We start from the raw sequence: 23,784 nt of genomic DNA, 5'->3' as shown, positions 1-23,784 counted from the left end.
GATAACAACCAGCTGCTTGTACATTATCCCGCTTATTACACGCCTACTTGCCACATGAGAAAAAAACTGGACATGAATTTGAAATATTTTATTAGCTCATTTTTACCGAATGCAGACCTTCCGCGAGGAAAGCCGTTTACTTTCGGTTTTAAGGTAAGAAACGACGTTCAAATGTCACGAACAGGCAATTTGGTTTCATCATTTGTAAATATAATGTCATATATGTTATTAAAAGACATATTTATATTTAATTTGTGTAAAAAAAACTGTCAAAATGATTTGCTGCATCCGGGTTACCGTGTGTTATTAGTTTTGAGAGGTTGTTATCTGGGAATAACGAACCTGCAATTGTCGCGACTGGCCAATCAGAATCAAGCTTTCCGACGAGCCGTGTAATAACTATTATTATTACATACAACTTTAGATCTCAAAATGTACCTGTAAATGTCAAAATTAACATGATTTAAGATGAATAAATGCTGTAAAAGTATTGATCATGTAAGTTCATGTTAACTTTATCGTAAAATGCACTTCTCAAAATATACTTTTTTTCAGTAAAACCAGTATTTGTCTGGCACGAAAACGTTTAACTTTAGCATACACGTTTGTGCTAAATAAAACCACAAAAACTAGAAAAACCTATATCATGATATGATATGATATGATATGATATGATATGATATGATATGATATGAGATATGATATATTGTTTTATATTATATTACGTCTATAAAATATATTTATATTGTTTATATACCAGTAGAATATAGTGATTTGTCATTATGTCAGAATATAGTCATTTTGTCAAGCTATACCATTACTTATTGGAAAAGAAGCTTGCTTCTGTAAAAAATTGAAAAATGTATTTATGTTGGTTGAATTGACACTTTCAGATGTACCTACAGTAACTCAAGGGCTTTGTGATATAACCAAGCACAGGACTGACCTTGAATCATTTACAGTACATTATATTTATGCATTTGTATGCATTTGACGCTTTTATATAAAGCAAGTACAGTGCACTCAAGGTCTACGTTTTATCTACTGTATATACGGAATTGAACTCACAACCTTGGTGTTAAAAGTGCAACGCTCTAACAGCTGAGCAACAGAAGAAGAAGTAAAGACTGAACCTTCACACTTATGTCATAACCCTTAGCACAATGTACGCAATACATGTGAAGCCTCCACCTCACCCACAACTTTTTCAACACATCCAAACACAATGCTAAATGCTTTTATCTCTACTCTTTGACAACGACACATTATTTCAGATGAATGCACGCTCACTTTCTCAATAAGCACATTAGTACATTAGCGAAACGTTATGAGCACTCCAGTGTCTGAACATGATGTTTAAGACACGTTTGGAACTGGTCTTTGTGCGGCTGTAGCTCAAAGTAAATGACATCATGACTAACCTCAGCATCTCTTCTTGTTCGGCTGTTGATATTGTTAATGGTAAATTAGCCAGACAAAATAGCTGGCAAATGGAATTATGCTAATAGCATTAGCCCTGCGCTATACGAGTCAGTCTGAAGCGTTCGGTGACAGCTGCATAAGCACAACCTGCCTCACAGACTGCATGTAATAATCTGACGTCTGCACAAAAATGTGTATTTCAGAGAACAAACAAAGAGCCTTTGTGTCAGTTTTTAATGCAAATATTAGCTAATATTTTGATACGCTTGAAGATTAGATCATAGTTGATGAATGTGTTGCGGCAGATGGATAATACAAGATGCATGCTGGTTGTCTGTTCGGTAAGTGTGCTGTTTGAACATAGGCGTACTGTATCGTTTGTGAGATCGGTGGTCTTGGACAAATCTTCAGAACGAATGAATCTCGCTCATTGCCTTTTTTGTTCAGTCTCTTTTAAACTGTATGGCCACTTTGGTGGATTTTTCCGTCTTCAAAGGCTGACTACAAAGTCATTTTGAATTCCAAAAAAATGAAAAGTTTTCCACTCACAACCCACTTTCAAGTGAATTGTGTAGTTCGACTGACCATTCATTCATCATTCAGTCAGTCATAGAAGCAGAGTGAAAAATAATAACTACGTATATATTTATTTTACAAAGTGGCTAATTTGCATAATTCCTAATAATGATACCCCACCTTTAAACATTTCCAACACTGGTGCTGAGGCAGATCATACTGAAACGTATGAATGAGATAGAGGAAATTAATACAAATTAGCCACCTCAGTAAAAATAGTCATGAATTGCCACAAAATTAAGTTGGTAAATACCCGATGAATCCTTCATACTGTAAATGTAAAGATGTTATCAAAAACCATTAAGTTAGGCCATTATTTCTGTTGATTTTTTAGATTTAACAGTTTTTTAGGCATGCCCAAAATGCTGATAAAAATGATGTATTCTTCCGGTTTGCAACGTCCCTGCCAATAAAAGCAGTTTCTCTTTTATGATAGAGAGGTAATCATTCTCCAAACGTACGATTGGACGAGATTTCCCATAGAGATACTTTTATTGGAGATAATACTGACAACTTTTACTCAACAGCGGCCACGAGGCTCTTAAAAACAAACAATAAATCTTTTTGCTATCTTCATTTTCACTGGTCCACCAGACCACTTCGGCTTTTCATCCATTATTAATAACTGTAATTATTTTCTTTATACTTGCCTCTCGCTTGAAAGTCCATTTCAAAATGGAGCAGAGTGCCCCAAAAGCAAATCCGAAAATCATACATCCCACGCTGATCAAAAGATCTCGCCATAGTAGAAGAAAGAAAATATCGGCATCAAAGGACAGGGAACTGAATATTAGTGCTTCTGAAACACATATGATTCAAGTAGTAAGTGAACCTTTCAAGACCACATTTGCTTCAGAAGGAAATATAATCCGTTGTGTCTCTAAACCGATCCGCAATCGTGATGATTCATGGAATATTTACTTTACATTGTGTGTGATGATCTTGTCCAACAATGTTGTATATAAAACAAAGATGGGAGTGTGGCAGACCAAAAATACGGGGAGATAGAGGAAAAGTATTATCCATGTGTTTAAATGGTCCATTCCAAGGAATATCAGTATTCAGCTGTGGTCCAAGAACTTCCAATAGTTGTGAAGTAGGCTGGAGTCAATGTATCTTCATTTCCATTTCTTTGATCCAAAAACACTGCTAGTCCCAAATGTGTATTGATCCCAGACTATCGTGTGACCTGAAAAAGAAAAGGCTAAGTTATTACACCATTATTGTCTGCACATTCTTGTCGGTATAAGGCTTGGCAATGTGATAGTGTCTACTGTGAAACAACAAAAATGTGTCAACCGGTAGATATTCATTTCCCCCCTGTGTTAGGATGTCGGAAAAATATTGATTAAAAATACAAAATTTAACACATTAATAATGAATGCAGTTTATATGAGATATTACATCCGCTTTAAATGAGGCTCATCCAATCAAACATTTTTTGCTTTATATTCGTTTTTATTGGTTTGAACTTTTTAAAATAATGTGGAAATGCAAGACTGAAAGTTAAAAAAGTAAAAAAACAAAAATAACCATAGAAAGCATTGAATGAGGCTCATTCAATCAAATTTTAGAATTGGCTTTTATTTTATATTTAATAATTGGTTTGATTCTTAAGTCTTAAAGTTAATGATAAAATAAATAAAAATAAATAAACAAATAAAATGAAATAAAATAAAATAGACAAGACAAGACAATAAAACATTCAATTAAATAGGTCAATATATGAAGAGTATTAAGGTGTAAAGTGAATGTTGATTGTAGAGGTATAATATTCCGGATTTGGGTAAATTTGATGAGAAATGTTTGAGTTCATAATGATATCTTTAATAACAATGTCTTTTTACTTGCACATTTGGCAAATCTGAGCTCAGTTTGAGATAAGTTCTCTTCTGAAACTCCAATGGAGACATTTGTGAGATTTCTGGCTTTCTTTCTCAGAAAAAAGGTCTGAGATGCAGGAGACTTTTTCCATTTGCTCTCTTTTTAATCTCATTGAGAAGAAATGATCAAGAGATCTCAACTGGCATTTTTCTTTCACCGTATACCAATACCAGGTCACAATATTACTCATATCATAATCTTTTGATCATATCGCTCCCCCAGCTTTCGGCATGTTTGAAATGTTAAACACAGGGTGCAAACTGGACCAAATAATACAACAACTCAACATACGTCAACATAACCCAATGGCAACCGCAGAGCGCTCACTAATTATCTCTTGAACTTTACAGACTCCAGCGATATAAAAATGGATGTTTATGGAAAAAAATGGAAAAATCTGAAGTTTACTCTAAGGCACAAGGTGTTAGAGCTGAGATTGACACATGCATGATGTATCGTCACCTACAAGTGTCATTAACCACACAACCGGATTGAACTCAGCGGTTGCAGCCAGAAATAGAGAGGCGGCACGCTAGGGGAACGAAACTGTTAGTTCCTCTGGATCTGAAGGGTTTAGCATGCAAGTCTGGTCCTGCTCCAGCGCTGTAACACAAAAGCACGGCTCTGGGTTCACAGGCCGGGACAGGCCAGGTCTCCATGGTCGTGAATGAGACCAGACTGGCAGGCAGCTAAGGGGAGCGCAGTCTAATCTACACCTTCAGGTCATTGCCAGCAGGCAGCCAGAGGACACACAGAGGATGTGGAATGTGTTCTGGCCACCTTTCTCCTCTTTGGTTCTGAAATGTAGTTCGGTGGCCATGACTAGACTTGGCAATTTGATAGAACTTTCGGGCGGGCGAGCAAATAAAATAAAATAAAATAAAATAATATAAAATAAAATAATAGACAAGACAAGACAAGACAAGAGCAAATGTTCAACACAAGATAAAGTTCATGAAGACAGAAAATCTGGGATTCATTTCATTTTAAACTACCGTACATGAACAAAAAGTTAAGTTCACCACAAAACAGAGATCTGTATACGACACTTTCTTCTGTGGAAAACAAAAGAAGATATTTTAGAATGTCTCAGTGGTTTTGTGTCTATACAATGGAAGTCAACGGGGTCCAATGTTGTTTGGTTTCCAACATTTTTCTTTTGTGTTCTGCAGCAGAAAGAAAGTCATACTGTACAGGTTTGTAATGACATGAGGGTGAATAAATGTTCAAAGAATTAAAATTTTTAGGTGAACTATTGTCCCTTGGTGTCTATAGCAACACCATTTTAACTTCTTTGAACAAAAGGTCAGACGTTCCTGCTTGCACTAATAAACAAAACATGCTTTTTAAATATGTACTCTGAAATTATGCTGGCATATCATGGATTACCGGGTTTTACACAGACATGAAGTAAATGTCAGCTGCCATTAAAGCCAAGGGGAACATATTCAATATGCATTCTAAAACTCAATCAGATTGTTATTATTGTAACAGATGTATGGATTAAAAACAATATTCAATAGAAAATTGTTGGGTTATTTCAACCCAGTGTTGGGTCAAAAATGGACAAACCCCACCAATGGGTTAAAAGTAACCTATTTAGGGTTGTTTCAACCCATTGTTGGGTCAAATATAAACCATATAAACCAATAGTTGGGTTTGTCCATTTGACCCAATGCTGGGTTGAAATAACCCAAAAAAATTCAGTGTGCTGGATGCAAATCAGATAAATGTTTAGTAGGCCTAATTCGTTCAGTAAATCCCTTTGTTTTTCATTAATTGTATTTTACTTTTGTAACATACTGTATAAATAAGGATACAACTAATGTATATTCAAAAGACAACACTGATGGTGGCTACATTCACTACTGTATATATATACATATCACATTATACTGTATGTCATACACAAATTATAATCTCCAAAAAATCTCTTGACCGCATTGTAGACCTTTGGAGTCTTATCTCTTTAAAGAGACATCAGCTGTTACAAAGTGCATAACATAATCTTTGATTGGCTTACTGCACAACAACCCCATCATCTTTTGGGATCTCCTCCCTACAGAGGTTGGCATGCCTATGGACGACCTGGAGGGCCCCAAAATCAAGCCCGGGTTTGAGAAAAGCTCCCAACACCTCCGAGGTCTGCCTGCTGTTGACGTGAGCGCACCGGCATGAATTATTAACAAGGCTAAAGTAAAAAAGGTCTGCCTCACACAGGCCCCCGTGCCCCATGAATAATGGAGAAGCCGAGTGAAGCGCAAGCATTTGGTGAGTCAAACCCCTCAGCCTGACGGATGGCTACAAGCCCAGTGTGTCAACGGAACATACACGGTCGCTCGTGAACACGCGGCAGCAAACATCAAAACAATAACTCGCATTAACCTATGGAAGCGCATCGGTGCCCTGCATTGACTTTACTAAATGTAATGCCAGGCTGCGTTTCTTTTGCCTGGTCTTTTTTCACACAACAAAGGCCGTACAGGCTCCCCGGTCGTGTTTTATTTAAACGCGAGATCAAAAGCGAGGGTGTACAACTAATAAGCTGATAACATGACAGGTTATGAAGGCAGAAAGCCGGGCGTTCGGTACAAGACTGGAAGCATTCGGAAACATTAGCTTATAAAAGGTCTTGTGTTTTATAGACGGTTTCAAAGCAATGACATAAACGAACATTACTGCCCATGCACGCTTTTGTGGCTAAACTTAAATGCGACATAGTTACATGACCCATTTAACAAATTGTTTATTTAATACAATTATTATACAAATGAACATTTATATAAATTGAGTAAAATATAAATCGTTAGCCACTAGCCAGATCGATAAACAAATACATACTGGGAGTTAATTTCGGGCCAGGCGTATGCGTCCGATGAAGCCGTCTATAAAATGGCCAGGAAATAAGAAAATATTTGATATTTTTTATCATTCTACATTATGCATTATACAATATTTTGTTTACATTTTTTATAAATAATAATTTTGAAAAAATAATTTCCAAAAATTTGGGTATGGACTAATATAATTTGATTTTGTTAAATTACCGTTAAATAAAATATATAATAAATTATGCTTTTATTATAATAAAAAATTGTAATACATTTTTGTTTTGACAGATTGACTATCATTTGTATAACCATCATTTTACCACAAATATCATGAGTAAACTACGGTTACTGTAGGTTAACTATGGTAAATTTGTGGTTACCGTGGTTTTACTACAATTTAAAAACTATGCTTACTATGGCCATTTTAATAGCGATGTTTAAAAAAACAAGGTATTGAATATTTTTTATTTATGCAGTGTTTTATTTTTTAAATGATCAAAAAGATCACAGTTTGCTGACTGTCAAACATATATGTAGTAAGGAAACTGTTTTGTAGGCCACTATGTAAGGTTTATATAAAATATATATCACATCATTAAAATATGGGTCATAGTCCACCCTGCCCTAAATATCCAGACTGGCTATTGAAAAACACGTTGTTCAGCCATGTCTAGTTTTCATTTGACTTTCTCGCAAGGGGACTGTAGTTCAGGGCTTTCTATTTGTTTGTAAATATTTGTATACATTGAATGCTCAGATGTGAGTTATATAACCTGACTGCTATAGAATTTTTTTTTTTATGACAGACAAAGAACTGTGCTGTCATTAGATGGGTTTCGTGAAAGTCTATTAAATCAATGTGTATTGTGAAAAGCATGATACAAATAATTGAATTGAAGTCAAGGCTTCTCTCTCACCTTAGTTGTCTTGACTTTGTTTCCCGTACTGCAGCTCCAGCCCTTCAGATCAGGCAGAACTTTACACTCCTCGCCCTCCATACAAGGATGCATCTGACACCACCACTTCTGTGCTACTATAGAAGCTGCACAAAGAGAGAGAGAGAGAGAGAGAGAGAGTAAAGATTTCAGTCCTCTGCTCACTCTGTGGGATCTGCCAAGGCGGCAAAGAAACATCCCAAATCACCACGTCTCCAATATTTTGAAAGATGAGGCAATGAAGATTGAGAGCAAACGAAACCTCAGAAGATCTGACTCTCATTCACTGACAAAAGAAATCCAACTACGTCTTTCCATCTCTCTTTCCCAAAAAACATTGATGCTGGTGAAGGAGGGAATGTTTGATTCCAAGCCGACGGTTTGAATCCATCAATCCATTGTGGGCTTTGAGCTCACTGTACTGTATGTCTTCAGGGATAAAGGTCTACCTTCATGTCAAGATGACAGGAGCTGAGGTGGGCAGAAGTTAGAGGTAGTCAAGCTGTAGGACTCAATTTTTTATTCAGGCCAAAGTGGCAGAGGGTTGGAGTTATAAAACTTTAAAGAGCACGTCAAATCAAAATAGAAGCTTTGCTGCGTGTAGTCCATGCCTATTGACTTACTGAATCCATCTAAGCATTTATTTCATAAAAGCCAAAATAACCTGATACACTGAAAAAAAGATTATGTGCCTTAGCAGATTTTATGAAAATAAATTATTAAAATATACTTAATAGAATTATGTTCCTGTTTTTAAAAAAAAATTGAGTTAAAATAATTTGGGAATAATTTTGGGATTAAAATCTACAAATTTTGGTTGTTAAGATTAATTATTTTGTTTGAGTAATTTTCATTGAACAAATTATTAAAGTAAATCCAACTCAGTTTTCTTATGTTAAACCCATTTAAATTGGTCAAATTAAGTTTAATTATTTATTTTGTGTTGCGACTACACGAATCATTTTTGTAGATATAACTACCTTGGCAGTTGATCTGTAGTTCCCAGCATGCTTTGCATCTGACTGTATTAGGAGATTAATTTTCCAAATTAACCGTCATTTGAAGTGTTGTTCAGTAAAAAGAAAGACTTGTTCGTGTTTTGTGTTGATTTATCTTTGAGATTTAGGAGAGTTTTGGTATTATTTTTAAGTTTGGGTTTTTTAACTTGTTACCGTTGCTTTTGCCTAGGCTGAGGGAGGCACGATATTAGTCATGAAGTGAGTTATTTCACTTCTTGAGCAGTAAATGTGCTTATTCCAGTACAGAGACCACCAGTCTCTTCTCACGTGACCATCTATGTTGTAAAAAATAGTATATTTCAAAATGAAAGTAAGTGAACCGTGATATTTACTTAATATTTGAACAAATACTAAATGTATTTAATGAGTAGAATTTACTTTATTCTGGTTAGTTAGTTGTACTTGAATTATAGCAGCACATTTTACTTGAAAAATATTCATGAAAATTGTTACGAGGATTGATTAAGTCAATTTTACAAGTCATTTTTTTCAGTGTATATAAATATACTGTAAGCTTTCTCTTGCAGGAAAATGGACAAAATAGACTAAAAACTATAATCGAAGGAGTTTAATATTAAAATGCTCCCAGGAAGACTACACAATATCCAAAAATGAATTTACTTTGGTATTTACTATAGTAAACTGTGGTATACTACAGAAAACTACAGTTCAGTATAGAATGTTATTTGTGCAAGATAATGTATTCAGCTGGTCATTCTGGCAAAAAATACTTAATGATACAATATTTGCACATTATTACAGAAACAATAAGCAAAAAGAAGCTAAACGTTCTTTTAGTTCTAAATCTTAAGGGTTTTTGTCCCCATATATCAGGCAAAAGCACGTATTGTTGTCTTGGTCCTCAGTAAGGGGTCTCAGCGAGGGCCTGTCAGATGCATTAGAGGGCAGAAAAGAAGATCAGGATCGATTGACCCGTCTGGTGAGGGAGGCTGTTGACATGTTATTAGACAAGCGGCCCTCGCTGCACTTCAGCGAACAGCAGGATGACGATGTCACACTCAAACGGACCTCTGACACTCAACTGACAGAACCGACTGATAAGACGGCTGAAAATATGGACAGCTATGCTTGAAAAACGGACGGCATGCTTTAAATTGATCATTTGACTTGGGAGCGTTAATGTTTGAAGTTATAAAAGACAAAGGAAATATGAAAACACAGGGTTTGTAATTTGCATTGAAAATCTTGTGTAAAATAACATTTTGTGCATGATACAATGAACTACGGTTTTGCAGACAGGTTTTTAGGGTACTACCATACTTGAACATTTAAAAATGCATCGTACTACTGAACGTCCAGAAATCTTAATAGTACCGTCAACAATATATTAGAAAAAAAGTGATTGAAATATGTTTTAATTGGTTTATCGAATATTGTCTTTGTAATATATATCATGCATTAATAAAACAGTAAATGTTTATTTTTTATTATATATATACTATTTAAAAATATAATATAAATGTAATAATATTATAATAATGTCTATATATTTTTTTTTAATATGTATATAACAATATAAAATATATACATATACATGTATGTGTGTGTGTGTGTGTGTGTGTGTATGTGCATGTAAAATGTATATTTATTTTATATATACAGTACATATGTACAGTATGTACCATTACACCATATGTCCATTCTGTTTGTTACAGTTCACAAAAAGCAAACAGGCAACAGATCAAAAGTAGAGAGACAAACACAGTCTTACCGTCCACGCAGGAGGGAGCTGCTCTTGTCGTCCCAGCAACCTGCCCAGGGAAGCAAGAACACTTGACAGTTTGGGAACGCTCCTCGATTTTATTCTTGTTACAGCAGCGGTGGGCTGCGATGACCTCACAGGTTCCTGCTTTGACGTGCACTGAGGAAAAACAACAAGGACAGACAGTCTATTAAAATCAGCCAGCTGTTTCAACCTTCCCTCGCTGCCGAGCGGTGAATGCATATTCTGCTGTTTGCTGAGGCTGCGATGGAAATAAATTCCACGGCGGTGCTGTTTCATCCATTTAAATGCACAGTTTGTAGTGTCGCAGGTCAGATATCAGATGAAAATGGTATTCCAAAATCAGCAGGTTGTTTTATGTTTCACTTTTGTAGTAAATAAAACGAATAACATGTGAATTATGAACTGCAGACCTTTAAGTATCCAAAGGATCAATTTATTCATTTGTCTGATAAGATCTTTTTCTTTCCTTTCTATGAACAACAGCAAAGTGGGACGTCTGTGTTTACCCATCATTTTCAAGCACTAAATTCAAGAGTTTAAAAAAAGGAAAGCATAAAAAACATTTTGAAAGTTTTAGTGTACCTTTCAAAACAGCCTTAATTGCATTGGTAAAGATTTTCAATTTAAGACTCGAGTTAAAAATTGATTGAAAAAGAGGCCTCCATTTTCCCATTAGCCGGCCAATCTCAAAATCTCATCAACAACATTAAAAACATTTTGCCTCCAATCAATAAAAGGCCTTTAACGTGCACACAAAAGGGTCTGTCGAGCGGCGGGCCGATTGAGGGCTTGGAAAAGAAAACAGAGATTTACCGATGCGAGGGCTGCCGGGTGAAGGGCTGAACGTCTTTTGTGTGATTATCTCGCAGCCCGCGCGCGCCGCAGGACCAAAGTTAATTCCGAAAAGTTTGAGCGGATGCAAATTGAATATTCAACGGTGGAGTTTGTTCCAACAGCTCATAGAAAATGATTGCTTTGACGAATTCGATGTGCCTTACCGCACTCATTTGTGCATCTTTGACGCGGCGCTTGTAAAAATCCATAACAACAACTAACCGAGTTGGGCGATTCAAGGGGATGGAAAAGAGGCTGAAATTCTTGAAAGCTAGTTTTTACAGTATACTAACATTGACTTACACATGACATACATGCGACTTATTATTGATTTACTATATAGTAGACCAGAGGTGTCCAAAATTTTGTCAAAAAGATGAATGTTTACGGTTTCATTTTCCTGTGGTTAATAAAGTAAGATGAAGTTTGCTTTCATTCTAACCCAGCATCACACATTAATGCAGATTTTATTAGCTCCAGAAAAGAGAGTGTGCATCAGGGTACACCAGAGACGAATAAATAAAGCAAATCGGCTACATAAGGTGATGTTTTTGCTATTCTGGCCCTCGATCTAAAATAAGTGTGACACCCCTGTGGCCGAGCATGCATGGGTATTCGCAGCGCCAACGTCACAGACACGCATACCTTGGCAAAACATGAATAAATACAAATGAAATTACATGCAAGCTAGATTTGGCACCAAAAATGACCAGTTTCTATGTTTGGCACATGTGTTCATTGACCCAGGTCAAACTGAAATCGAATCATATTCACAAAAACAAGAAAGTGTAACTTTCCTAGGAACTGAATGTTCTGAGTTCTGGGGAATCTGATCCTGGAACAGCCCTTTACCTGCTGCGGAAAAGCTTTAGTATGGATAGCATCATTCATTAAGCTGTAGGAACAGGCTGGAAGGGACTGGAGAAACAGTGCGAACTACTGATTAAACTACAACCCCTTTCAACCAAGGTCATAAACAAGCCAACCCAACCTATAGACACGACATGTGTGTACGCGAGCATTCGACTAAAGATTCGCACGTTTAGCAAGGTGCCCCCGGCCCAACACAGAGAATAAAAACAACTATTCATGTCTCTGCATTAGCGGTCTGAAACCTTTTCTTTTTCTGGACATCTGTGCAAAATTTCAGTGGACTGCGATCAATATTTTTCACTTAAGGTGCTCGGGCAGGTCGTCCGGTGGAGTCGGGGGATGTCTGCCGTACAAGCAGGTAAAGCCTGATCTGGGCGCTAACAGTGATGCACGCTGGCATTGCTCTAAGACCCTGCTTTCAACAACACAACAACATCCATCGATCCCAAACTGACCAGTACCATAGTGCCAATAAAATAGAAGGGGACGAACAAAGCACAAAAACTAATTTACATCATTTTATATTATATGATCATTTACTTTATTTTACTATATCAAATAAAACTATACAATAAAAGTATTGTGTTGTGTGGTGTTTTTATATTTTATCATCAAATTAATTACTATTTGATTACTTATTATTATATAATAAAATAATTTTTTTTATTATATTTTCTTTATATATATATAACAACAAAACAACATCCATTAAACCCAAACTGACCAGTACAATCATGCCAATAAAATGGAAGGGGAGGAACAAAGCACAAGGACATTATCTTAACTAATTTACATATAATTACATATTATATGATTACATGTACTTTTTTAAATGATATCAATATAAAACAATACAATCAAAGTATATTACATTATATTATATTATATTATATTATATTATAAAACGAATGTTATTTTATTATAATATCTTTTTTTACAATATTATATTGTTTATATATATATATATTTATTATTATTATCACATTTAAGAAACCGAAGGACTTCTCTTCAGTTTATATGTAGGTCTTTGGGTCAGAAACTCTTGTTTTGTGTTGAGGTGGAAGGTGGTGAGGGTGAATATAAATGACGTGTCACACACCCTCTTCCGTGCGAGATAACACGACGACAAAACTGCCAGCTCTTCCAAACGAAATAAATCTAAGAACGAAACATATGCTTTTTCCAACAGCCCAAAAATTCTGTCAAGCAATGACAAACATATGGTTATTTCACAGGATTTGCAAATGTTGCCGGTGCTTGTCAGAAGCGGTTAGGATCTCACAGTCTCCATGCAGTTTCTCATTAATGCGAGTTGAAGGGTAAAATCATCTAACATTGGGATGTGTGACATTCTCGGCAAGGGTAAAGGCCATTTAAAAATAAAACGGAACAGATTGCTGCCTCGGATGCAAGTATGAGCATTAAGCAGGCTTTTTTCCCACCTTACTCTTATGCGTTTTCAGTGTGCCGTCGATGGGCTTTTAGGAGCGGAGAGGTCCTTTTTCTTCAAACAGTCAGCGAACGTATCGACGAATAACAAAAAAGCAGAGAAAATATCTCTAACGTTCCTGCTAAACTTCTATCGAATTAGCAGCATAACACAGCCGACCTCCGCTTAGCCGCGCGCGAGAGAGATAGACGACAGACTCTGTGTTCGCAAAAATTGTTATTCAAAGGTTGTTTTTCCACCTAGTAACATCGTGATGAAGAGGCTGAACGAGAATATAAGCGTACGGTACTTAACCGCTAAAGTAAGGGCTGTCTAAATATCACTGTACAGTTCAGACGAAATGCTGAAAACAAATTATTAAACCATCATTAGATGAGGGCACACCAGAACGGTTATTATGTTGCCATGCTACACAAAAGCACAAAGGGATATCATGAAAGGTTTGACGTGCATTCATTGCATGTGTCAAGGCTCTTTATATATCTCAACTCCGCTTGAATGTTTTCAACACAAAGCTTTGTTTGTAGCCTTAAAGCGACAGGGACAATTTCTCTGTTACGCCAACTGGAAAAAAACATGAACCTGTAACACAATAAACCCAAAAAACTAAAGCAGTTCACAGCAAGAATGTTAACTATAAAAAATAATAACAATAAAAAATCCAGTTTATGCTCTTGCTCTGAACAAACATAGGCCTAAATAAAAAAAAAACAAACATCAATTCGGGTCTCAGTTCAAGCAGTGAAGTCAGTAAATTCAATCTGCAACCAAACGCAGCATCATCGCCACAGAGCCTCGGTAGTCTGACTCTCCAACCCAAGGGGTTGACAGACAAGATCAGCCTCAGCGGTTCAATGGAGCAGGAACCGTGTGTGTGTGTGTGTGTGTGTGTGTTGCATGATATTCCGAGCCTGATACGTTCATGATAGACGGACTTTTCACAGCAGTAAAGAACCATCTGTTCTGCCATCAATGTTCTACGTTCAATGAGGAGGAAGGAGAATATTGATTTAGTCATCCGAGAGTTAAATAACATCATGAAGTATTCATTAAAGGTGCATTGACCAGATCACGCTAGCACATCTGCAGAACACCTTTTAACTTAAAAACGAACTAAAAAAACGCAAGTCACACTTTTACTGTAGTAAGCATAGTTAAAAATCCACTGACGTACAACAATAATAAAACGCAAAATTGCTTTTATCATGCAATTTAAACGCTTATTAAAAAGTAATGAAAACAAATCATTCATTTTGATGCGTTTTGCTTTGCCTGTATGTATTAACAGAACAAAAAATGCATTGCATAAATACCCAAGTTCATATAGAGTAAACATAAAACAACATTCAAATCTATACAATTCATTTACAAAGGGCTTTTTGTTGATGAAGAAATAAAATATTTATTTTAATAAAAAGAAAAATATAATAATATTTAAAAAATGTAATTACATTTGTTAAATTAAAATGTTGGTGTCCGCAATGCGGAGTATTTAATGAAAACATACCATAATAAGCTGCATTTGAACATGACAAAATATCTTGGAACGTTCTTAAAGGAATGGTTCAGCCAAAAATAACAACTCTGTCGTTATTTCTTCACCATCAACCTGTATATGACTTTCTTCTGTTGAACACAAAAGAAGATATTTTGAGAAATGTCCCAGTGTGTACAAACAATGGAAGGTTCCATGTAGTTTGGTTTTCCAATGTTTTTCAAAATATCTTCGTTTATTTTCCGCAGAAGAAAGTCATACGGGTTTGACATGTGAGCGAGTAAATAATAAAATAAATTTCATATTTACAGGTGAAATATCCCTTTAAACTCAATTCAACAGAACTACAGTATATTGAGTAGCACATTAGCGCTAGCACATTCTCCAAGATGCGATGCAGGAAATAAGTCCAGTCCTTTTCCTCTCATCAAGCTAACTTTCACCTCGCCCGTCCTAACACTCATTACTCAGTGTGACTCTAGTGAACAGAACGAGAAATACTTTTCTCTTCGACCAGAGACAGAAATTGGAGCAGAGTGGCAACCCTATTACCATACCATCGCCATGGCAATTTACAGCAAGTCACTTATGAAATTGTTATGAGGCGATAGGAGGGCTAGCCATCTGCGGTCTGAAGAAATGGCAGCTCAAACGCCTCGACTCAACTGCACCGGTTACCTGATCGGAGATGTTTGGCTGTGTGTGTCTCTAAAAAGTCGAAATGAATGGATGTCACATCTAATGCGTTTTACCGGGTCAGCTCTTTGACACAAATGCGTTGTGTTTTTATCTGACACCAGACGCATTGCGATAACCACCGGGCCATGAAAGCGCGGGCTAGGGTTCTGACAGCAAATTTTCGCCTGCCAGATACGGACGTTGAAGTCCTGCTAAAGAAAACACACACACACACACACGCACGGCTAAAGTACCTTTGTGGTTAGCGCAGGGTAATATGGAGTCATCGCTCCCAAAACAAGAGCGCGTCTGGGCAGAGGTCCAAACCTTGTGCTGGTGTAAACAGAAACTGACAAAAACAACAACGGTTTGCTTTTAATGCTGAGACGTATACAGCTGTATGCTGACTGATGGCTAGTTTAAGAGTCTTTTGTGTCATTTGAATCAGGCCCAAATCAGATTTTTTCACCCCATTTGACATACTGTAGATGTTAGACAATGACCCAAAAAAATAACAACGTTCAATATTGATATGCTACAAAAGGGACAAACCCAACCATTGGGTTATAAATTAACCTCTGCTGGGTGGTTTCAGCCCATGGGCCAGGCATTACCATTTTTTGAGGTTCATTTATAGTGAAATCATTTACTCACCCTCTGACTTTCTTTCTTCTGCAGAACACAAACGAAGATATTTTGAAGAATGTTGTTAACCGGCACCCATTCACTTGCATTGCTTTTGTGTCCATCGAAGTGAATGGGTGGCGGTGCCGTTCAGTTACCGACTTTCTTCAAAATATCTTCTTTTGTGTTCTTCTGAAAAAAGACATGCATACAAGGTCTGATATGACAAGAGGTTGAGTAAATGATGACAGTATTTTCACTTTTGGGTCAACTATCCCTTTAACTCGCCGGTTGGGTTTGTCCCTTTTTGACCCAACTATTGGTTGAAAATAAACCAGCACTTTTTAGCGTGAAAGGTTCAGATTAGCGCTATAATGTCTAAATACGTATTTTTTCTGTCTAGACCATCAAAAGCATAAAATACTTGATTTCTTTTATTCTACATAACTACTCTCACTAGGATACACAATGCACAGAGTAACACAGCCTCTCATTGACCCCTCTGTTGAGCGAACACAGATGTGTTCAGTAACAGCGAATGCAAGGTTATTCTTGTTTTAAGAAGGCCATCTTTTCATCTCTTTGAAGCTCACAAACTCACAGCAGCATGCGAAACATCCACTATTATTTAATATACATTTTGCATTACATTTATTAAAAAGCTTTGCAATTCTTCCCTAATATGCAAGGTAATCATTTCGCGATAATCGACAAATCTGTATTTACACGAGCACTTAAACAGATTCAGAAAAATTATATTTGCAATTTGGGTCGAAACATTACCATAGCGCTTAATGAGGCAACGCTAGTGATTCCAAAACAGTCCACAGACCATTGCTTACCATTCCCCCACTGTAAATAACATTCATCACAATGCTATCCGTTTGAAGGATCTATCTGGCTTGCTTCTCTCTCCATCGCTGTATTTTACTGCAGACGCCAGGGTGCACATTTTGGTCAAGCCAAAGGTTTGGTGACAGATTGCCGTGGCCGACAGATTCGGAGCACATGGGCCAAAGGCTCAAATGAACCTTAGTCCCACACCATCCATCTCCACATTGCACCATTAATGGCCGTCTCTGATCAATGTCTCTCCCCTGAGGAATCACACACACATCTCAGTCAATGGTCTCTGAATGTTATTACATTTCGGTTGTCGTGACAAAGAGCAACACACCGAAACTAATAGAGTCGGTGTCACTGTTTGACGGCCGCTTGGCGAATGGCAGATGAAATGAAAAGGTGAAGAACATCATTGTAGAAATAGTGTTACGTCCAAAGAGAGACAAAAGAAGCAGTTATTATAGATTTACCAATCAAGATAATCTCAAAACAACCAAGAAATGCTAGAATGCATAATACTTAAAAACAGATATATATCTGCCAGATTCATTCGTGGTGCTTAAATATACATTAGAAGCTTTACAGTAAGTCGTGTCCGTCTGCGGTTTATTTGGGAATTGAAGGGCACTTTTCTCACTTCTGAGACTTTTATTACACCTGGCGGTCAGGGCGTTTTTGTCTAGGCGAGTACTTTGAAGAGCTTTTAAGATGATAGCTTCAATATTTAGTTAGTTTCCACACCCATTAGAAGCACATTCAAGGTCATGAGCCATCTCGCGTGCCATCTACATCCAAGCATCTGAAACTCCTGAAAATAAGCGTGTTAGAGCGAAAAGGTAAAATATCATTTTTGAAGGATGTTTTTACTTAAAAAAGACAAAAGATTTAATAGTATGCGTATTCTGTGGTGTAGCTCGTACACAAATCTCAAAGCTGTTAAATTATGCTCATTAATATCTAGTCTACCCGAGGGGTAATAATCATTATAACTGCCATTACTTTCAAAGATCAATGTTTTAATGTCGCTGTCTAACTGTTAATATTATTCCAATAAACTCATGACTACCAAAGCTTGGGAAAAAATACATAACAATACAATAACGGTTTCTCTTAAACTGCAGTGAGAATAAAAGATTTTTGCTAAATTGTGTCACAGCAATCTTATGTCCTCTGGAGTTTCAGAAGAAATGTCAACAAGGTCTCAAACGGTGCTCAAATTATTATTATGATTTTTAGCTTTATACTCTTACTGTGTGTCAATAATTGTGTTTATTTACAGTATATCCTCTAAGAACCTGAAACACAAACCTTTAAGACAAACCTGATACCTTAAATTATATATAAATATCTGTTTCATTAAATAGGACCCCGTTAAGAATACTGAACAACAAATGAATAACCTCGAAGTAATAAAGAAAATCATTTTCTTCGGGAACAGCGCATCAAGTTGTGAAAACAACCAGATGTCCATGTTCATTTATCTGCATGTTCTTTTATTGCATTTGCATTCTCTGACTGCAGTCATGTTTGCTCTAAATAGCATGCCGTCTCCACCTAAAAGTGCCAGGAATGTTTTATGTATCACATATGCACACACACACACGTGTTCTGAGCCTGCAAAACACGACTGACAGCAAAGATGTCATCACACTCGCTGCCGTGGTAACAAACAACACCAATCAGCTTCCTGCGCTGTCATGTTCACACTGAAGTTGAAGGTAAGATGACCGTGAACTGAAATAAACAAAACCACAACTACACTTGACTGAAATGTTTTTCCATGATCTCAAAAAGCTTTTGATCTGAAAGCAGGACTACATTTTTGAAAATAATATTAATTTCTTCCATTAGAAAACTAGATAACTCAGACCAAATAATGAATGAAAATCAGCCAATAAGAGCCCAGAATAGATGGGAACTCCTTCGATACCGTTTTAAAAGCATGTCATGGTCAGACCTCAAGAAACTACAATAAAGATAATTAAATAAAACACTGTTTGAATTCTTCTGGATTTGTTTAGTCATAAATCCCAATGTTATTCCATGTGTTATTCCACAGTTCTGATGTCTTAAAGGGATACTTCACCCTGAAATGAAAATCCTGTAATATTTTACTCACCTTCGAGTTGTTCCAAATCTGTATAAATTTCTTTGTTCTGATGCACACAGAGAAAGATATTTTGAAAAATGCTTATAACCAGACAGATCTCGCCCCCCATTGACTACCATAGTAGGAAAAATTACTTTATCATTTTTTTTTTGTTTTTTGTTCTATTGAACACAAAAGAAGATATTTTGAAGAATGTTGGAAAGCAAACAGTTCTGGGGCACTTTTGACATTGTATTTTTTCCTACTATGGTAGTCAATGGGGGAAAAATCTGTCTGGTTCTAAGCATTCTTCCAAATATCTTTCTCTGTGTTCATCAGAACAAAGAAATTTATACAGATTTTACTCACTCGAATGTGAGTAAAGTTTTGGGTGAAGTACCCCTTTAACTATCATTCTAAAATGTGGAAAATATAAAAAGTAGCATTAAACATATGAATCTTGGGAACAGAGTTCAGACTAGGTGACCAACAACAGCAATGCAAGCGTGAGCCCTCATGACTCACTCGACTCCATAATTTTGGGTCGAGGTGAAATATTGCAAGTATTAATTGTTAACTGCCCAAATTACAATGAGCGTAGAGCAAAGCTGCCGCCAGACGAAGGTGAAATATCACAATTATGAATTCTTAACCGTCTAAATGACTTTAACTGAGGTCTTTTCAAGAATCATTAACCTGCTGCATGTTAGCTGCTGGTCATAATTAATGCACATTTGAGCCGAACATGGCATTGCTCTCTAACACTTTGTTAGTCATAATTTAACCAGAGTCAGATTTCTCGGAGTATCACCGGTCATTCTGGGTCACGAGGCAGCGATTGGACTGCGTAAAAAATATGAGCACTAAATTAGTCACTGCAAAATTGATTTTTTATCTCTTCTGGGGATGAGTTATGGGCTTCTTTTCATAGTTCCTATTGAAACGGGAAGATGGGGCAGAGCGTAATATGAAAAATGTTCAGTTTCAGACTATGTAAACACATAGGCAAAATACAATATGTGAAAATCAATATATTTTTGAATACATATCTTGAATATGTAAAAATATGTCCCAGGGGAAATTTTAATTGCTCAGACGTTGCTTTTTGATTACTCTATAGTAATACTCTACAGATTTCTATTTAATTTAAGTATCAACTTAGTCTCAAACATTTCTCCTAAAATTGCTTAAAAAATAAAAATGCACAAATGAGACAATTGTTAAAATACACGAAGAGCATGGAGGTGTAAATGAATGCAGATTGTTGAGGTAGAATAATCTGGATTTGGGTCAATTTGATGAGAAGTGTTTGGGGTCGTACTGAGATCTTCAATAATATTGACTTTTGATTGCAGACTTGACAAATCTGAGCTCAGTTTGAGACATGGTTGAGATCTCAGGAAAACTATCTGAGACGCAGAACACTTCTCTTATATCTCAGATGCTCCTCCAGGCAGAAAACATTTTGATGGAAGATAACAAACATCTTTCAAAGCAACAAAAATCTCTTAAACAAGGTAAACTACTAAATCGTGTATTAATATTCTTTGTTTATTTGATGTCCACTGAACGTTTCAATCACACTAATAAGGCTCAATACGCACTGCCAATATGAAGAACTGATAGACTTTAATCTCAAATCATCCGTTCCAGTCCCGTTCTAAAACAACCAGACCCAAACCACCTGCATTAGTTTTCGAGAAATGAAACCAATCAATGGCGACAACCAACAAAGCCGCACACGTTCTCTCGTCTCGCACACGTTCTCTCACCCCTCCTGCGAAAGATGCGCACTCGTAAATGTCTTCCAGGATTGATATCATATTATTACTTGCACTTATTGAGTGGGTAGTTTCAAAGGGACAGTTATTAAAGCAAATATCTTTAATTTACGATCCGGGGCCATCCATCTGTCCTAGTAATAACAGCGAGGAATTACTTATTAGACTTGAGAAAGAGATATTGAGTTTCCTGACAAATCCTCGGCCCGCTGAAAATATAACTGTGCTCCAACCATGAAATGCGACGTAAACGAAGCATGAGAAAAAATAGCCTTCATTATAGTAGTGCCACAGAGAAATCTAAAACTATGATTGAATTTCACCACGCAGGTCCGCCATTTTGTGACAATCAGTGCAGACACAGTACAGTATGTGTGTGTGGAATAGATCAAAACAGTTTCCCTTCTGCTTTTCCTTCTCAACCATGTGCGGTGTTCCTTTTATAAATCAATTGACACCTAACCATAAGAAGAAATAATCACGATGAGATAAATGGAGAGCAAATGAAAACTTTCCTGTGTCTCACATATTTCCCCTGAGGAAAAAGACCCAGAGATCTCACAAATGTCTCCATTACAAAAAGTAAAATTGATTTACGCTTTCGATATGAACTCAAACATTTCTCATCAATAAGCTCAGTTGGCTTTGGAGTCAATCTATTTTTAATTAAACAATTTCTTCCAAGCGCTACACAATAACACAAAGATACAAGACCTTTGCTAACTGACAAACTTGCAATTCAGTCCTAAAACCAGACTAAGACGTACTTAATTCATTTTGATTTTTAAGGCAAATCAAAACTGATGGCTAAATTGTTGGGTCCTGGAGCCTTTTGAAAAAAGTCATTTTGAAAGCTTCACGGCGGTGACATTAACGCGCCGTTCTCGGCGCTGACCGCTGGACTGGTGTCAGCGTTTCTCTGCTAATTGCCTCCATCAGTTAAAATCGTTATGATCCTCTTTTATTTCACCCAAAATAGAAACGGCCGTGTTGCTCAGAGTCGCCGGCTGCCCGCCAGGATGTCTCAATGGCTGCTAATGAGATGCTAGTAATGAGTAATGGTCCGCTGTTTGAGCAGTGATTTATATATAAAAGTCAGACGGGTTTTTATGATACTGGCTCTCTTACAAACACTTTAAAAAAAGGAAAAGATGAATAAATATCGCTGGATGCGTTTAAAACAAACAGAATGTAACTGTACCAATTCAACGTTTGGACACATCTCATTCTGCTACTATTTTTCATGTTTCATTAAATTATTGGAAAAATATGAGACCTGCAATACATAGTTAGGAAAAAATCGAAAGCTAACTATATAGATAACTGTATTAGTGTCCACACCAACATTTGCGTCCAACATTTCACATTTTAATTGCACAAGCCCTTTCAATTTGAAAGATGATTTTGGTTATCATATTTTATTGATCAAAATAGTTCTGAAAGTTTAAACCATATGAACAAATGTCTTTTTTTCTTTCATTTAGACCGATTTTTAAATAGTATCTTTACAGCTCTTCATCCTTGAAGCATTCTTTCAAGCTGCATCGTGAAAGCTGACTCAAGGTCACTTATTATTAAAATGGCATTCCTACTCATGTTTTCTGAAACATGTGTCACACTATCCTGATAAATAAAAACCGTACAATCCGAGGCAAACATTACCTTTGCCATCTTTGACAAATGAAACAATTATTACTCGTATTACGTTATAAATACAACAATTATAAAGTATGGCCGAGCTCTGTCCATTTATACACATTTCCATCCATTGATCTATTATCTCTCTGTTTTAATCTGTAGTTTATGTTTCACCGCATCTTTAAACGTGACACCATGTCTTTACCCTAATATGCTGTGAAAACTGTGCCACATCTAAGTCCTGTAGGAAAAAGCGACCTGTCCTGCAGACACCATAATGTCACAGGCCGAATGTTCAGATGTCTCTTTCTCTCTCTGTTACAGACTATCGCTACAGTGTGCACCGAGGCATAGACTTTTTCCCTTGTAGACATAAAAACTCACTCTATGCTGAAATTCAGAAGTCAATTCAGCCCACATGTAAGTGAATATGGAAATATCCCCTAACAGCTGAATTTAACTGAAAACCGACAGCAAAAAACCTCACATAAATCACAAACCCACAGTGGACCGAAAAAGGGTTTCAACATTAGAGGCACAATTCATTGAATGCAAAGTGAACAAATGATTGGGGACATTTTCTTAATCTCTGTCTGTCTGCCCATCTGTCTGTCTTCTTGTCAGTCTGCGTGCCATTCTATATATCTGTCTGTCTGTCTGGCTGTGTGGCTGTGTGCCATTCCATATATCTGTCTGTCTGTCTGTCTGTAAGTGTGCCATTCCATATATCTGCCTGTCTGTATGTATGTGTTCCATTCTATATATCTGTCTGTCTATATGCATGTACAGTATGTGTGCCATTCTATATATCTGTCTGTCTGTCTGTCTGTCTGTATGTCTGTATGTGTGCCATTCTATATATCTGTCTGTCTGTCTGTATGTGTGCCATTCGATATATCTGTCTGTCTGTCTGTTGTGTGTGTGCCATTCTATATATCTGTCTGTCTGTCTGTCTGTATGTGTGTGTGCCATTCTATATATCTGTCTGTCTGTCTGTATGCGTTCCATTCTATATATCTGTCTGTATGTGTGCCATATCTGTCTGTCTTTGTACCATTCTATATA

At 36.7% G+C, this 23,784-nt stretch overlaps 1 protein-coding gene across 3 annotated transcripts in view; it reads right to left on the bottom strand.

The window, feature by feature from the left end:
• Positions 1–2,466: 2,466 nt before the first annotated feature.
• The window catches only part of tafa3a (TAFA chemokine like family member 3a), a 75,390-nt gene continuing 54,072 nt past the window's right edge, over positions 2,467–23,784 (bottom strand). For all 3 annotated transcript variants that reach the window (XM_057337598.1, XM_057337596.1, XM_057337599.1), the window contains 3 exons: positions 10,400–10,549; positions 7,631–7,755; positions 2,467–3,187 (listed from right to left, as the gene is read on the bottom strand). In XM_057337598.1, the coding sequence (XP_057193581.1) occupies positions 3,176–3,187; positions 7,631–7,755; positions 10,400–10,549 (287 nt within the window). In that variant the 3' untranslated portion in view covers positions 2,467–3,175. The remainder of the gene's footprint in view (positions 3,188–7,630; positions 7,756–10,399; positions 10,550–23,784) is intronic.

This window comes from Triplophysa rosa, linkage group LG7, assembly GCF_024868665.1.
Source record: "Triplophysa rosa linkage group LG7, Trosa_1v2, whole genome shotgun sequence".
Lineage (NCBI taxonomy): Eukaryota > Metazoa > Chordata > Actinopteri > Cypriniformes > Nemacheilidae > Triplophysa > Triplophysa rosa.
Note: the sequence above shows the minus strand (reverse complement) of the source record. Positions and strands in the feature narration are given on the sequence as shown.